Genomic DNA, 17,390 nt, shown 5'->3' on the forward strand with positions numbered 1-17,390 from the left:
ACAAACGGGAAATAATAACGCTGTATTTTAATGTGTCTGCCAGATGTCTACACACAGCGGATTATTAACGGTTCGTACAAAATCCACCAGGTTCCTTTCTATATGAGGGAGAATATTATTTTGGAAAAGACGCGCTCGTTATTTAAACATTTGAAGTAGTGACGTTTGTGATTGCTTTGCGGGCCACTTTGTCATTTTTCAGAGAAACGATGACATTTAACGCATTTAACTTTAGAAATAAAATCTTATTCTGTTGCTGTCGTAACATGCTATAGAACGAAAATACCAACATGAGGGGGGGCGGAGCACTCTTTGAATTTCTAAATGTAGACTGCAAGTGTCATCATTAAAAATTGACCACAAATTGAGCTGAAATAAAAGACACTGATGTCGATGATCTACCCAAAAAAAATTTTCTTCTGACGCAATTGGGTTTCATTTTAAAATAAAAGTCAAATGTAGTTGCGAAGTCTAAGTCAGTGCGGTTGTTACGAAGTCTACTCTACACACCTCTCTCTGATTTGCATGTACTAAAACTAAAGCTTTATCCTGCTGGCGCATTAATAACCACAAGCGAACGTATATTAAGGTAAATTGCAACTGCAGCAGAAAATGATTGTTAAACATTTTAAAATTATTTTGTAATTTATTTTCAAGCGAAGATGTCGAAACTTATTTCTCGCCTAGCATTCGTCATTGTAGTAAACTGTTATCTGGGCTTAGCTGCCACTGCTGATTCTTCTCCGAGTTTGATCACTAACAAGAACTTTGGCCAACTGAACGGTGCACATCTCAAATTCGCAGTCGCTCACGTAAATGAAAGATGTTTTTCTAAATATTCTTATATACAATTGCATTCCGATAAACTATAGCCTTATATATGATTTTTCAATCGGCCAAATATTTCAAAAAAAATACTAATATTAATTCAACACAAATAAAGGCTCCGCCTTCAAACGTGTTGACCAAGGAACCCGGTGGAAACTACACTCACACAGGAATCAGCACATTACTTATCGACTGGCTTTCAAAGAAACTCAATTTTAAGTAGGTTTTATATTGTTTATTGGACGTAATTATATTTTTTTGAAGATGATAGGTATATTATTGATGTTATTGATCATTAGGTACACTTATTTTTACATACCCAACAACACGCTGGAAGTTAAATACGGCAACGTGAGCGAGTTTGTCATCCTTTTCAGACTTCTTACCAATAAGGTGAACAACAAATTTAGATAACAATGCAAAACGTTTGTTTTGAATGAAAATTCATTTAAAATTTTAATGTGCGATGCCAGGAAGTTGATGGATTAGCTGTCCCTGCGATTGCCACCACACAGAGGAAAAAACCGTGGATTTCGCATACTTCGTATGGACAGATCCTCACGCCATTGTGGTGCCTCGACGAGGAGAAGAGCCTCGGCTCCTTGCCTTCACTCGACCATTTCAAAAACCAGTATAAACGTATTCTTTTCAATATTTAAAAAATGTCGTTCAATTTTATTTCAAGTCAAAATGCCAAGCATAAAAACAAATAAATATTTCTTGGATAAATTTTAATTTTATTTTACATACTATAGGTGTGGGTATGCATCTTGTTTGCCATGTTGGTAGTGGTGTGCTTGATGACTCTCTTATCAACAATCCAATCTCGATTCTTTTCAAACAAATCCTCGAATAAAACGAATGAATCGATACATTCCATTTTGCAAACTGCCAGTTTTTACGCGATATACGTCATCAACATAATCACGAACCAAGGCAATTGATCTCCTATACGTAACTATATATACTTTCATGAGCAAGAAGAAAATAAAACTTCATTTTTTATTTGACAAATTTAAAAGAATTTTCCATAATTACAAATTTTTACTTCTTTTTCTCATTTTTATGGAATAGGAGGCAGTGTTCCGGGTTCGCGGTTAAGTTTCCGAATTCTTATGGGTGCATGGTTATTGGCAGCCATGGTCTTGGTGAACAGCTATTCCGGCACAGTCGTTTCCTATCTGACCGCGCCCAAAATGATGCCATCGATCAATACGTTAGACGATTTAGCAGCCAGCGAAGATGTTGGCATACTGATGGTTGATAACAACGTCATGGGACAACAAATAATGGTATTGAGATATCTGATAAAATAATATCTCTCTATTTAGTCGGTTTCTATAATGTTCAATTTAAATTTGTTTTCCAGGACGCTAAATCCGGTCCATTAAAGATACTGGGTGACCAGGTTCGTCGCAATCCCAGTCGCCTATTGAAAAACATGTTGCAAGTAGAAACTCTTTTAGAAACTGGACATTACGCATTACCTATTGCAAGTTACCTTATTTTTTACGTAATTCTTTAGTTTAAAAAAACCGATGATATAATGTGTCTTATCTCTGATTCTAGTTTCAAACTTTTTGCGACGATTTTGTTGCCAATAGTTTCAAGAAGGAGGGACATTGTCGTTTCAAAACAACCGACCCAATAACCAGTTCCGCATTCTTTTCTTTGCTCCTGCAGAAAAACAGCAAATTCACTTCAGAATTTTATTTGGCGTACGTTATACCTTACTACAATCTTACTGTAAAATCGCATTTCTGTTTGAAAAATGAATCTGTGTTTTGTCGGTTTTTTAGTCAGATGAAAGCTTGGGAGATGGGACTTCCTCCGTATTGGATGAAAATTAACATCCAGCAGGCGCCCAAGTGTTTCACCAAAAAACGACCGGAAACTGCCAAAAAGAAGCCTATCGGAATGGACGATTAATTCGGCGCATTTCTTATTTTGGGCGTCGGACTTGGACTGGCGACAATTGCTTTTTTCATGGAAAATTTAATTCTCTTTCACCGAAAACATGTATTGAAAACTTAAAAAACGACCGCAATTTGGTCGCTAAGTGGTATTTGTCTTTATGTAGTTTTTCTTTGAAACATGTGAACACTATTTCCTGTAGCAGATGTTTTAGTGGGTTTCAGAGGGCACTTACTGCAATTTCTGATACAGGCACTCGCTGCGATGAATTGTTTTAGTTTGGTTTGAATAATTAAAGGGGATTAGTAGTGTATGGTCTGCCAAAGTCGTAACATTTGGTGACGCAGACTTCAATCAATTCGAATGAATTAATCAACTCGTCATTTCCCCATTGACCTAGAAGAATCATACTTCGATAATGTAACACGGCAGTTTATGTAGCTTTCTTTGAACTTACCGTGACTAGTGTTTTCGCTAGCCCTTAATTTCATTATACACATTTATGTTGCTCCTCAACCGTGCAAAATCATGCTTAAATTTTTCTCAATTAAATAGAGATGATTGTTCTTTAGTAGTATGAATATCGTCTCAAAAGAATGAATTTATTATTTACACGTGAATAAATAGTACCGTTGTATTTCTTTGCTTCTACCAAATGTGGACAGCGGTTTAGTGATTCTTACAAAGTCCGCCAGGTTCCTTTCTATGCGGGAGATTTTACCTTTGAAAAGACGCGCGCTCGTTATTTAAACATTTACGACCGCATTGTCACTTTTAACAGAATCGAGATATTTAATTTTGGATATATATTGATGTCTTTGTCAAAAATTCTACCAAAATGTATAGGCGACTGTGAACACTTTTTGAGTTTTCGACATCATCGACTCCATGCTGACGGGCTATACACTTCTTTCACAACATAATTAATATGCTGGGAACATGAGCGAGTTTGCTATTCTTTATTAAATAAGTCTTCTTATCAATAAAGTGGAAATATAAAATTCAAATAAGAATTTAAAATACGCGCGTCCAGTATTTCACATTAAATTATTTCAAAATGCATTTTTGTATATGATGATAGGAAGTCGACGGAGTAGCTGTACCTGCGAGATTGGCACACCAAAGCAGAGGAAAGAACTCTTGGATTTTGCATATTTCATGTGGGTGGACCCTCACGCCATTGAGGTACCTCGACGAAGAGAAGAGCCTCGGCTTCTTGCCTTCGTTTGACCATTCCAGCAACCAGTGAGCGCTGGCACTCTTATTTCCTATATTTATTTTTTAAATTATGTTTAAATTTTTTTAATTGGTCCAATAAAAATACGCTGGGCTTATTAATTCTCTGGTTAAATATCAAATGAATGTCACTAGTTTTTACACTGCATCCTGTTTTCCATGTTGGTAGTGGTGTGCTTGATGACTCTCTTATCAACAATATCGCGACTGCGGCAGACCATACACAACTGACCCCGACTGAGCCCAAAGGTGAAAATACCAGAAATAGTTAGGAAGTGCTGTTTGAAACATAAAGTGAATTAAGCAGTGCACAGATTTCAGAGAGAGAGAGAGAGAGATTACTTTTACGTAATTAATTTTTGATTGTTATTTTATGTCACTAAGGTAAATCGTTGTTAAAGGGAAATTGGGTTTCCATAAAATAAAGGTAGTATAGTTGCCAGTCCGAGTCCGGATCCCAAAATAAGAATGGCGCAACAGTCGCCAACAATTGGTCAATTGGTGACACAGACTTCATTCCAAACGATATGAGGTTCGACGTTTAATGCGTTTAATTGCCTCGCATCAGTCTCGTCGTTTCCCCAATCAACTTGTAAAAGATTTAGAATTATGACATGCAACATTACATACGGGTTATCTATAGCTTTCTTTGAGCTTATCGTGATAACTGATGTTTTTACTACCCTTTATTCACACTAAACAAATTTGTTATGCCCCCCATTTTTTGAAAATTCATGTTCAGATGGTGCTTGATAAATAGAGATGAATGCCCTTTAATTTCAATAATATCGTCTCAAACTATCCGTAGATCTTTATTTACTTAGGAAATAATATCAATACCTTTTGTGTGCATTCTATACCAAGAGCGGTGGATTGATATAGTTATTATAAAATTCACTATTTTTGTGGGAAATGTTTTTGAAAAGAAGACTTCGTTATAATTATTTTTAAAACATTTCTATTATATGGTGACTTCGATATGTCACTTTTCCGGAGAACGATGACATTTTACTTATGGAATGTTTATATGACTTCGTTGTCAAAGTGCGGGCATCGGAAAGACATGCATGCATTTTTGAGCTATGTATTGATGGCAACGATTGCGTGACACACCATTGCAGTCGCACTATATATCCTAAGGCTTGATGAATGTCCTGAAAATCAACAGCATTTTCTTTGTCGCTATAAAATCAAAATCGATTGTGTGCAAACAATAAATAAAAGTCCACCACAAATCGAACTTAAACAAAAGACAGCGTATATATCGACAACCTATCTGACAACATATTCATTCTTTTGGCGACGCGGCGCGGTTTCGTATTTAAATAAAAGCCAAATAGTTTCGAATTCTAAGCCACTGTTCTTGCTAGGAATCAGAACTATCTGCACAACTCGCTCTCATTTCCTGGTATAAAGGTACGAAAGACTGTGTTGCTTGATAATAACTAGGCCTACTTGCACGGATATAAGGTAAAATCGCAACTAGACCAGATCTTGATTTTTAAACATTACAAGTTTGTTTTTAATTAATTTTCTAGAGAAGATGCAGAAACTTACTATTTCTCGTCTGGCTATTCTCATTGTGGTAAACTGCTGTTACCTGCGTCTAATTGCTGCTTCTGCTGCTGATTTTTCTCCGTCTTTAATCGCTAAAAACTTTGGCTACCTGAACGGGGCACATTTGAAATTCGTAGTCGCTCACGTAAATATGAAGATTGATGTTTTACGTTATTTTTATTCTATTTCACCAGTTCTATATGATAAGCTACTATGTATAGCCTAAAGTCTATACATTTTTTTTTTAAATTCACCAATCTTTTTATAAGCAATAAAGTATAACCTTATATAAAGTAACCTTAAATCAAAAGGCTCCACCTTCAATCGTGATGACCAAGGGACCCGACGGAAACTACACTCACACAGGAAGTAGCACATTACTTATCGACTGGCTTTCAAAGAAACTCAATTTCACGTAAGACGAGTCACCATTTTCGTGTTATTTAATAAGATTTTTATAATTGCATTTTGTTTCGATGTTAGGCTATATAAGTATAGGCCTATAGTGCGTTTTTAGTTGAGAGGTTTACATGTGTGCTGCACAATGGCTCATCAAGCGTGCTGCATCAAACAGTTTAATATAATAATTGGTAATGGAATTTGGTTGGGTTTTTCTTTTTTAACAGGTACACTTATTTCTCTATCCCCAACAACATTACGAAAGCCAAATATGGGAACATGAGTGACTTTGGCGTCATTTACAATCTCCTTGTCAACAAGGTGATCAAATTTGTAATAAGACAAACAAATAAATTTAAAATACTTATTAGATAGTCATCATTATATCACTGATATTAGGAAGTTGATGGATCAGCTCTACCAGTGGTTACCAACGCAGAAAGGATTAAAAATGTCGATTTTGCATACTTCATTATGTCGGAGCCTCAAGTTATGGTGGTACCTCGACGAGGGGAAGAACCCCGGCTCTTTGCCTTTATTCGACCATTTCAACAATCGGTAAAAAAACATATGTATTAATCAAAATTGTTTCACTATTACAATTCTAAAATTACGAGAGATGATGGGCATCCAACAGTTATTCATCAACTTTTATTGAATATATCATTGATTTTACACTATTTAGGTGTGGTTATCCATCTTGTTTACCATGGTGGTAATGGTGTGCTTGATGACTGTCTTGACAATAATTCACTCTCGATCCTTGACAAACAAATTCGAAACGAGAGAGACGACGAGACTTTCCATTTGGCAAACTGCCAGTTGCTACGCAATATTCGTCATCAACATAATCGCGAACCAAGGCAATTGATCTCCTATACGTAACTATATATACTTACATGAGCAAGAAGAAAATAAAACTTCATTTTTTATTTGACAAATTTTAGAGCAAGTTTCCATAATTACATATTTTTACTTCTTTTTGTCATTTTTATGGAATAGGAGGCAGTGTTCCGGGTTCGCGGTTAAGTTTCCGAATTCTTATGGGTGCCTGGTTATTGGCAGCCATGGTCTTGGTGAACAGCTATTCCGGCACAGTCGTTTCCTATCTGACCGCGCCCAAAATGATGCCATCCATCAACACCTTGGAAGATTTAGCCGCCAGCGAAGATGTCGGCGTAGTTCTGTTTGATAATAGCGTCATCGAGCAAGATATAATGGTATGTTAAGATCCGAGAAAATATGATCATGTGATCGAATTAATTTCTGAAGTATAATTTTCTTTCTAGGAAGCTACATCGGGAACATTAAAGATTCTGGGTGACCAGGTTCGTCGCTATCCTAATCGCAAATTGAACAGCATACCGCAAGCCATTACACTTTTGGAAACAGGACATTATGGTTTACCTTTTGTAAGTTATCTCTTTTTTCGAATTTTGCGCAGTTCCTATATAAAACAGCGTTGGTAGGCTATTAATTAGTCCTGTTAATGATTTCAGTTGCAAACATTTTGCAACAATTTCGTTGCCAATAATTTCAAGAAGGAGGGCAATTGTCGTTTCAAAACAACCGACCCAATAACCAGTTCCTCATTCTGGTATTTCCCCTTGCAAAAAAACAGCAAATTCACGTCGGAATTTTACTTGGCGTAAGTGTTTTACCTCTAGGCCCATTATAGTCTTGAAATTATTAAACTCCTGTTTCTTTGATGTTCAGTGAAATGAAAGCTTGGGAAATGGGCTTTCTTCCGTATTGGATGAAAATTAACATCCAAAAGGCGCCCAAGTGTTTCACTAAAAAGCGACCGGAAACTGCCAAAAAGAAGCCTATCGGAATGGACGATTTATTCGGCGCATTTCTTATTTTGGGCGTCGGACTCGGACTGGCAACAATGGCTTTTTTCATGGAAAATTTCATTTCCTGTTACCAACGAATGGCGTTGGCATTTCGTAACGGTTAAAATTGGTAGACATCGCATATACTATGTCCATAATTCAATTCCTATTTGATTATTTATATTATTTGTATGATGATTTAATTAGGATATTAGAAAAACCTTTCATCGTTATTTCTGTGTTTGATGTTCTCTAACTTATTGATTTAAATTGAAAAGGGGGATCGGTAGTATATGGTCTGCCCAAAGTAGTAACGTTTGGTGACGCAGACTTCTATATTCAAATGAATGAAATGACTCGTCATTTCCAAATTGACCTAGAAGTATCATACCTAATATTAGTAACACAGCTGGTTGATGTAACCTTTTTTTTAAGTAACGAGGACTGGTGTTTTCGCTACTATATTCAGTTGGTTCAAAATATAATTTATCTCGCTCCGTAAAACTCTAGCACAGTGTTCGAAAATAACTGGACGTTTTACTAATAAATGTTCTTGAAAAATTAGTTCAGCTTCTCAACGCTTTCAATTCCAAATTATTAATTATTTGCATCCCAAATGCAATGTTTGCAATGTTCTTTGTATAGTTGTAAAAAATACACAAATTGGATTTCTCTATGTGCTCTGCTATTGGCCGTGATTTCTAAAGTATTTACCGGAATTTGTGTATACTCCGCTTCAATAAGCAATTATGTCCTCCGCATGTTTAACTTCAAAAGAAATTAAAAGTTCGTGAGGCAAGAAAACATTCTGTGACCAAATTCTTAATAAAATAAATCTATTCGACTCGTCTATTCGACAAAAAAACGAATGGGTTTTTATTTATTTGTTCATTTAATTAATTTGTGAATTTGCTTTATATGTTAATCTCGGTTGTTTGGGAGAAGGCATTTGTAACTCAGGTGTGGCACAGTTTATTCTCGATTAGAAAACATTCTAACTTATTTTGATGAATATAAGGGGATCGATAGTGTATGGTCTGCCAGAGTCGTAACACGTCGTAACATTTGGTAACGCAGACTTCAATCAATTCGAATGAATTAATCAACTTGTCATTTCCCTATTGACCTAGAAGATTCATACTTCGGTAAGGGAACACGACAGTTTATGTAGCTTTCTTTGAACATACCATGACTAATGTTTTCGCTAGCATTTAACTTCATTATACTTTATACACATTTATATTGCTCCCCAACTGTGCAAAATCATGCTTAAATTTTTCTCAACTAATTTGTTATTTACACGTGAAATAGTACCGTTGTATTTCTTTGCTTCTACCAAATGTGGACAGCGGTTTAGTGATTCTTACAAAGTCCGCCAGGTTCCTTTCTATGCGGGAGATTTTTCCTATGAAAAGACGCGCTCGTTAGGCTATATTTAAACATTTACGACCGCGTTGTCACTTTTAACAGAATCGAGATATTTAATTTTGGATATATATTGATGTCTTTGTCGAAAATTCTACCAAAATGCATAGGCGACTGTGAACACTTTTTGAGTTTTCGACATCATCGACTCCATGATGGGCGTACTTTCTTTCACAACAAAACTAATAATTAAACGGCTTGATAGCATTTCAGCTTTTGTTTGACGAGTGTGACCTTTTCAAAATAAATATTACAGAGGTAAGTTATATACAGTAGACACGACTATCATCGATGCCCTATTCCGAAAAGCTTTCTTTTCTTCTTGACGCTGCGGGGTTTTATTTCTTAAATAAAAGTCAAATGTAGTAGCGAATTCTACACCAGTGACTTCGTGTAAATAAAAATTGTCTTTTAGCAACGAATTGGCAATTTAAAACAACCACATTTTGGTCGGCAACCGGCAAGCAGTATTTAACTTAGTGTATTTTCCTCTGAAATATGCGCACTATTTCACTTAGCAAAATGCTGTTTGTGTGTTGCAAAAATCACTTACTTTAATATCTGATAGTTGGACTCTGTTTTGGATTTTTTCCGCTGATTTGATTAATCGGTACGGTCTGCCAACGTCAAAACGTTTGGTGACGCAAACTCAACTTAATTCTAATTACAAATCAACTCGTCATTTCCCCATTGGCTAGCGCGAATAGAATGATTTTTACATGCTATATTTGCGTAGTAACAGTGCTGAACTTTACTCTGCATTGGCCAAACCTGATTTTTTAATACACGCGAGCTATAAAGAGTACTCGTTAATCACTTAGGCATCTGGAATGGAATGTTTTTGTTATGTCGTAAGAAAGCAAAGAAATGGTATTCATGAAACGCTGGAGCCAAAGCTGTTGAAGATATAGATGTTAAAATTAGAAGTTTTCTGCATGGCCTGGCTAGCTCAGTCGGTAGAGCATGAGACTCTTAATCTCAGGGTCGTGGGTTCGAGCCCCACGTTGGGCGAAAATTTTTATTTTTCATAATTTGTGCAACAAAATTATTTATACGTTTTAATCCCATGACTCCCCTAAACCTAGATGTCGACTAACTGATAAATATGCAGAATAATTTTGTTTCCCTTTTTTCTATTAATTCAATTTAATTAAAGACATTAAAAACAAGTAAGTTTTTTGTGTTAACTGTTTTTTAAGTTAACTCTTACCTGAATTGCAGTAAAATGTAAAAAATAATTTACAACTACTTGTCAAGTTTAAAAACTAAAAAGTTTATTGATTCTTTCAGCCCGGTTAGCTCAGTTGGTAGAGCGCGGGACTTTTAATCCTGAGGTCAAGGGTTCAAGTCCCTTATCGGGCGGCCTCTTTTTTTTCGATTTATTTGCAAAATAATTGACAATGGAAGAACAGATTTGGATTTGAAGTTATCGTGAAAAACTACTTTCTTTTTCTAGGATTTGAAATTAAAAGTTTGAAAAAACACTTGGTTGAAGCAAAGAGAGGGAATCGTCATGAGCCGTCTAGCGGTCGGTGAAAAAACGGTTTTTATTATATGTGTATTTTCAAGAAACAGTCATTTTAGTCTTTTCGATAAACTTGAATTTTTTAAGTATTATTTTACTTTCAATTTTAAATTAGTTGACCGAGATGTTGGAATGTTGACCATTTAAATAAAAGCAAATGTTTTGAAACTATAGAATCCTGACATCTATTGAATATTGTGTTGAATTTTACTAGCCAAGGCTTGTTAGCTCAGTTGGTTAGAGCGCCGTGCTAATAACGCGGAGGTCATGAGTTCGATCCTCTTACGAGCCATATATTTTTATAGAGATTGTCAGCAGTGTAAAATAATAAATCTAGTTGGTGTCCTCCACTTTGCGTTAATTACTGAAGAAAAGTTTATGCACGATAAAAAGAGACGATTTCCTGCAATATTATTGATTTCATAAAAAAATGTTACTTTTGGAGTTAAATCAAAATATGTAGGCCCGTGAAAATCAATCCAACAAAGCAATTCATTTTATTATTATACAAAATTTATAAAATGATAGAAATCAAGGAATTCATAGAAATGTGTGACATTGCTAAGTCGTTTTTGTCGCAAAGAATATGTCAGGATGGCCGAGCGGTCTAAGGCGCTGCGTTCAGGTCGCAGTCCAGTTCTCTGGGCGTGGGTTCGAATCCCACTTCTGACAACTCCTTTTATTTTAAATTACTAATTTGAGTGTGTGATAATTTCCATCGATAACAAATAACAAACATGGAATTCAACAGAATTCCAATTTCAGCGCATGGTAGAACTACAGGCCTAAAACCGGTTCGCTTCAAACCGCGCTTTACCGTTCAAACATTATATTCAGAACAATTGGAAATCAAAATGAAAATTTATGTCCATCATGCTGTTTGTATACATAATGTACAGGTACAGGTACTACATGAAACCAACAGGTTTATTGCATATACACCAACATTATGGGTTTGTTGATCTGCTGACTCATATTGACAAATTCATTTCTGTACAATATGTCTTGATGCTTTGTTGTAATACGTTTTAAATGAAACGGACACAACAGTTATTGTGGAGTAGAATAGAATAATCACGTTTAATAGGACAACACTGTTCTTTGTTTCGACTCGAATGAGTTGAATAGCAATACAAAAACGCATAAACGCTTGTCGATTATTTGCAGTGCAAAAACCAATTGATGTTATATTGCCCTTGCCCAAAGACTTTCATATTTCCCATGTCGGCGATTGTGTGAGCGTCAGTGCGCAGTAAGACTTCGCTACAAGGCCGACCTTCGTGAAACAAGTCAGCACTTTAATATAAATACTTGCTATAGCCTATAGTGTTCGTTCTATCTCTGCACGATACTGCGCAGCACGAACCAATTTCAGCTTATTTTTCAAGTTCACAAGCCTGAAACAGTTGAACAGCTGCTGCTATAGTAAATATAAACACAATGACGAAATGTTTCACATATTGCGCTTCGGGAAATCCAAAAATTCCTTTCGACTTCCGAAACACAATTTTAAAGCGAGTATACGTATAGATTTTCGAGATATAACAAAGATTATGATTGCATAGAACCGGTAAGACCACCGACCAAGACGGCAGCAAAACCGCAAAAATACGACCAAGGTGGATATAATTTATAATATGCGACAGCTGCTGGAGGACTCGTGTAGCAGCCGCAGCAGCATGTGTATGTAACATCACAGTCACAGCAAGCTATTGAGCTGTAATTTTTCCAGAACGGTTATTGGGTACGAAGACCTTGTAATTGCAAATAGCACATTTTTAAAATGGGGGAATAAGAACCTTTACGGTCCGCTACAATGCCCAGAAGAGAGCAGTTCATTTTGCTGCTGCCGTTGCGGTCGAACCAGTTAATAATTCACGGAAGGGCGAACTTCCTTACTCGTGTATAAAAAGAGGAAGCAAATCGTCGAAACAGTATCATTCACGCCAAGCAACTACGTCCAGCAACATCAGATCAAGATGAGCCGCCTTAGTTTGGTGAGTTAAATTCATTTTTAAAATTATAAGATGAACTATAAGTTTAATTCTGGAAAGTTCTTGTTAAGTTGTTATTATTATTGATTTTGTTTGCAGATGTTTGTTGGTTTTCTGGTGGTATTCGTGATGATTGTCTCAATGGTAGATGCCGAGGATCGTGAAAAACGAGCTCCCATTTTGGGCCTTTTGCTCGCTAAAAAGCTTTTACATGGAGGGGGTAAATACATTTTAGAGTTTTATTTGAAAATTTGTATCATTTTTATCATTGTCATATTGATTATTTTACAATCCATATAGGTCACCATCACCATGACCATCATCACCATGGGCGTCATGGAGGTTATGGTCACGGAGGAGGACATGGTCACGGAGGATATGGAGGTTATGGGTAATTATTAGTACCCCCCTTATTCAGATGTTTTAAGGATTTTAAGATTATTAAACACATGTTTTGTTATAATTATTTTTACATCAAGACATGGCGGCTACCACCACTGAATCAGAATTAACGAACACCATCAGCATTCAGCCCTGAATTTTGCTCCGACAAGCTTCATTTGTTTTTTGTTACTATATAGCGTTACGGTATACGCATTTCAACTCAATTGTTACATGTTAATTATCCAAAGTTGAAGGACCTTTTCTCTGTTATTGGTGGCGTCCTGTATCGGTTTCTTATACAAAATACATGCAACTCCATGTTAACATTTTTTTCCGATTTGTTGAACTGATGTATCCTTAAGAGCAACAATTATTACGTAATACTTTTCTTTTTGCATTGACCGAATGGAGTGGATGAATTAGAAATAATTCACTTCCGAGTTGTCAGAGGATATTCCCAGCTGCTGCTTGGAGAGTAAAGCAAACACAATGAATATATATCTGCGTGTTAAATAACTGAACGTTACGTCTCTTTTCCAACCTGCAACTTTTGATGGTTGCCACTAATTGGATCGATATCAGCGCTTCAGCCATTTCCGCTTGTATAGCCACGGCCACGCCTTTATTAATGCTAGCCAGCCTTATTATGATTTATTGGGAACCATCATGCTCCCTATTATGGTACGCGCACCTGTAATTATTCGCACGCTCCTTGTAACATCGACATATATAGGCCGATGGGCTGACATAATCGATTGCTTTGTTTTCATGTTTCAAACAAAACAATGCTGGGACTCAGTTTAACTAATGACAGCATTGCAGGAACACAAGACTGGATGTGGTCAGTCATTCGTGCACAAATGACGCAAAAATCATTGCCGAGTCTGTTTTCTTCGTTTCCAAACGACGACACGATCCAGAATCACGAGTAAGGATTTATTTTAACCTATATTGATTAAATTGTCATTAAATGCATTGTTAACATTTTCAGTGGTTTCCGACAAAGGCGCGACATTCATCATCGAAGACTAGCGTGGATGATTCACGACCACTCAAGCGATGATTTTCAGGCGTCATATACCATCAACGGAATTACATATCCATTTCCTTCATCTGTTGGGATTCATCCTCAGCCGCCGTCATGTTGGAGCGACATTGGTATCGCTGGCTTCCAGACGGTCTTGGACAGTCAAGCTAACTTGATCAGGTTTGGTTTTCAAATTTATTCCATTCCATTTGGTCACTTTGATCATGAACTAATAGATTTCCATTTTTATTAAATAATAGGAGGCTAATTTGGTTGTTGGTATTGACGACCTGTTTCACCTTAATGCTGCTACAGACTCGCGACCGTTTAAATTACTACCTGGTTTGATTAGCATAACATATCTTATACCTGAATTTTACTAATTCAGAATTTATTTTCATTTGCGCGTAGACTCGACCGGTTTCGACTACAGTGCGATTCATAAGAAATGATTCGCTAATGTTTCCATCCATCACACTCTGCCCTTATCGCGACACTTTGTAAGTCCTCTTGGATTATTCAATTATACCGGTACTATATAAAGGGTAATAAAATGTTAATAATGGGATATAATAATTTAGGACTAGAGACACGTCTCATTTAGACCTGGTTAAGCTCCAATCGCTCTACGAAGTTCATTTTCCAGAAGGAGAACAATTTGGAGATCCCGTCGATGCCATGTACAAACTGGCTGACGTGTACGACGTAGTCACTTTGTGGAAGCTAGCCGGCTGGGAATTGGAAGACGACGTCACTAGCGTATAATATATACTAAAGATATTTTTTCATTAATATTATTTTACATTTTTAAACTGAGAATTGCTGTGTGTTATAAAGTGTTTGCAGGCGAGGGTCAATTGCACGGAAAACGGGAAAATAATGCGAATTTTCACGATTTTGGGTTACTGCCTCCATTTCCCCGGATTGCCGGTGACAGTCAGTGGCCAATTTTATGGTTTCAACATCAAATTGTGTAAAATAACAATTATGCGAATAATTCAAACGCTATATAGGTCCTGTTTCAAATTAAAATAGATATTACTAATTGTATAGGTAACAAGGGCAACACGACGGATGTGCAAAGATTTTACATAATGATCAGCGATCGGTACAGCACTCACGACATCCGCGCATTGACTCACGGCTTCTTTCTGGAACAGGGCTGGAACAAGGATGTCGCCGTTTCCCTCAAACACTTTCAAGCCGAGAGTAAATACCATGCACCTTGTTCTTTTGACGAGTCCAAAACAGTTTCACGTTGCATCAGCCGTTGTTTTCACGAAAAAATGATCAAGAAATCGGGATGTCGGTATTTTAAAATTAAAATGGAAATTGAGAGAATTATTTTCCAATTAAGTTTGTTTCTTATATACGCCATCATAATATATAGAATGCCGTACATGAATTTACCGAATTTCACATCCGTACCGTACTGTAACACTTCACAGCAGTTGCTTTTTGCCGAAGACTTGCAGAAAGATTTATTGTGGGAAGGTAATGGATGGCATCCGGCTGCCTGTCAATGCGGATATTCCAGCACCTGTTCACAGTACCTTTACGAAACGAATGCTGATACCTTCGCCCGCCATGACGATTGCGCCCAGTACAAAGTACAGTGGGTACCTAAAGTATCCGTACGGCTGAGAGGAGCAGTACGGAAAACGCGTTTTTCAAAACGCTCCCATAAATTGAATTCTCGTTGGAATGCAATAAAATTTTTTTGTAAGGTTAAGATTAGGGAGGGGTTTCATCTGATTTTTTTTGGGAATTTTTCAACAACGCGATATGTGGTTTTTATCGCGTTGCGAAAGTATCCGTACGGCCGAGAGGCCTAGTAGGGAAATGGGCTTACTTTGGAGGCCTCTTATTCGGTAAATAAGTAACATTAAAGGGTGGGAAAGTTCTTAAAAAAAAGAGCTGCATTAGCTCTATATGTGATCATAAGATCACATTTTTTAAGTTTCATTTATAGTAATGAAATCAAAAATGAAAACACGAATTATAAGTTTTCCGTTTTCTTCCCCTCGATTCCCCATCACCAGTGTTGCCATATAAAAAGATATTTACCCTTTCTCTTTCTCCCTCTTCCGTCCAAGGGAAGAAAGAGATTTTGGGACATGGCAACACTGGTGATGGGCAATCGAGGGGAAGAAAACGGAAAACTTATAATTCGTGTTTTCATTTTTGATTTCATTACTATAAATGAAACTTAAAAAATGTGATCTTATGATCACATATAGAGCTAATGCAGCTCTTTTTTTTAAGAACTTTCCCACCCTTTAATGTTACTTATTTACCGAATAAGAGGCCTCCAAAGTAAGCCCATTTCCCTACTAGGCCTCTCGGCCGTACGGATACTTTCGCAACGCGATAAAAACCACATATCGCGTTGTTGAAAAATTCCCAAAAAAAATCAGATGAAACCCCACCCTAATCTTAACCTTACAAAAAAATTTTATTGCATTCCAACGAGAATTCAATTTATGGAAGCGTTTTGAAAAACGCGTTTTCCGTACTGCTCCTCTCAGCCGTACGGATACTTTAGGTACCCACTGTATATCCATATAAATCAAAACATTCTTATTTGGGAAAGGTAATTACGTTTTTCTTTGTTCAGGTATATTTTACCGACATGACGTATGAGGAAACAAAAGAAGAATTTGCGTATGACATCATCTCGCTGCTTTGCGATATCGGCGGGACTATTGGTCTCCTCTTAGGGGCCTCAGGTTGAATTATTGAATTAATTACATCAACATTGCGCAAAATGATTTGGTTTTTCTTTGATATTTTATCGCAGTGCTGACTATGGTTCAGTTTGTCGACGCCTTATCACGCCAGATAGTCAAATGGCTGACGAAAGCACCCGGACTGGTGAAACGACAAAAATCCAGCATGTTTAACATTGTACAAACAGCATTAGAGAGACCACTCGAACACTAATTAAATTCCTAAAATAATCAAACACATTATTTAATTGCTATAAGCAGTTATATGTATGCGTTTTTGTTTGTTACATCCTTTTATGTGCAAAATTAGGTCACTGGAGAATATAATAAACGATCCTGAAATAGTGTAGTAAATTCTGATTGAAAATGGCATCAAATTAGTGATGTAGCGAGCGAATAAAAAATAATAAGCAAAGGGCAACAATCTATCTAAAAAGTGAGATATTAGCGCGAACCATATCCATTTTCTGGTACAGCTTGTAAAACTGCATACGTCAACACTAGACTAGAGATAATAATAAATAATGCGGACGTTGT

The 17,390-nt window shown here is 36.6% G+C and overlaps 4 protein-coding genes, 1 long non-coding RNA gene and 3 other non-coding genes across 9 annotated transcripts; 7 read left to right on the forward strand and 1 right to left on the reverse strand.

Annotated features, from left to right (window-relative positions):
* The first annotated feature begins 662 nt into the window (after positions 1 to 662).
* LOC124200581 lies at positions 663 to 2,757 on the forward strand. Its single transcript, XM_046596851.1, has 9 exons — positions 663 to 812; positions 944 to 1,047; positions 1,128 to 1,221; positions 1,302 to 1,467; positions 1,584 to 1,589; positions 1,903 to 2,120; positions 2,198 to 2,341; positions 2,398 to 2,546; positions 2,628 to 2,757. Exons 1-9 carry the CDS (start codon positions 663 to 665, stop codon positions 2,755 to 2,757), a joined length of 1,161 nt encoding a protein of 386 aa, XP_046452807.1.
* Positions 2,758 to 5,852: 3,095 nt separating this feature from the next.
* Positions 5,853 to 7,389, forward strand: LOC124200582 (glutamate receptor ionotropic, delta-2-like). The gene is made up of 7 exons (XM_046596852.1): positions 5,853 to 5,950; positions 6,162 to 6,255; positions 6,334 to 6,492; positions 6,620 to 6,797; positions 6,937 to 7,154; positions 7,224 to 7,335; positions 7,379 to 7,389. The coding sequence occupies exons 1-7, from the start codon at positions 5,865 to 5,867 to the stop codon at positions 7,387 to 7,389; spliced, it is 858 nt and encodes a 285-aa protein (XP_046452808.1). The 5' UTR covers positions 5,853 to 5,864.
* A 2,743-nt stretch (positions 7,390 to 10,132) lies between these two features.
* On the forward strand, positions 10,133 to 10,205 carry Trnak-cuu. Its single transcript has one exon. It is a non-coding gene; the product is annotated as a tRNA-Lys (tRNA).
* A 278-nt stretch (positions 10,206 to 10,483) lies between these two features.
* On the forward strand, positions 10,484 to 10,556 carry Trnak-uuu. Its single transcript has one exon. It is a non-coding gene; the product is annotated as a tRNA-Lys (tRNA).
* A 751-nt stretch (positions 10,557 to 11,307) lies between these two features.
* Trnal-cag lies at positions 11,308 to 11,391 on the forward strand. The gene has a single exon. It is a non-coding gene; the product is annotated as a tRNA-Leu (tRNA).
* Positions 11,392 to 12,556: 1,165 nt separating this feature from the next.
* LOC124199260 (transcription factor Maf-like) lies at positions 12,557 to 13,421 on the forward strand. Its single transcript, XM_046595013.1, has 4 exons — positions 12,557 to 12,716; positions 12,813 to 12,933; positions 13,014 to 13,104; positions 13,193 to 13,421. Exons 1-4 carry the CDS (start codon positions 12,699 to 12,701, stop codon positions 13,212 to 13,214), a joined length of 252 nt encoding a protein of 83 aa, XP_046450969.1. The 5' UTR covers positions 12,557 to 12,698; the 3' UTR covers positions 13,215 to 13,421.
* Positions 13,422 to 13,845: 424 nt separating this feature from the next.
* Positions 13,846 to 17,067, forward strand: LOC124200333 (acid-sensing ion channel 1B-like). The gene is made up of 10 exons (XM_046596532.1): positions 13,846 to 14,025; positions 14,089 to 14,304; positions 14,385 to 14,466; positions 14,536 to 14,624; positions 14,706 to 14,883; positions 14,962 to 15,097; positions 15,178 to 15,433; positions 15,515 to 15,734; positions 16,742 to 16,853; positions 16,925 to 17,067. The coding sequence occupies exons 1-10, from the start codon at positions 13,883 to 13,885 to the stop codon at positions 17,065 to 17,067; spliced, it is 1,575 nt and encodes a 524-aa protein (XP_046452488.1). The 5' UTR covers positions 13,846 to 13,882.
* LOC124200334 lies at positions 14,499 to 16,882 on the reverse strand. Of its 2 annotated transcripts, XR_006877273.1 has the most exons (5): positions 16,753 to 16,882; positions 15,216 to 15,700; positions 14,938 to 15,140; positions 14,731 to 14,878; positions 14,499 to 14,658 (listed from the first exon to the last, which is right to left on the reverse strand). It is a non-coding gene; the product is annotated as an uncharacterized LOC124200334 (long non-coding RNA). The 2 variants fall into 2 exon arrangements; XR_006877272.1 differs by having other exon boundaries at positions 14,731 to 15,140.
* Positions 17,068 to 17,390: the final 323 nt, after the last annotated feature.

This window comes from Daphnia pulex, chromosome 8 (genome assembly GCF_021134715.1).
Source record: "Daphnia pulex isolate KAP4 chromosome 8, ASM2113471v1".
Classification (NCBI taxonomy): Eukaryota; Metazoa; Arthropoda; class Branchiopoda; order Diplostraca; family Daphniidae; genus Daphnia; species Daphnia pulex.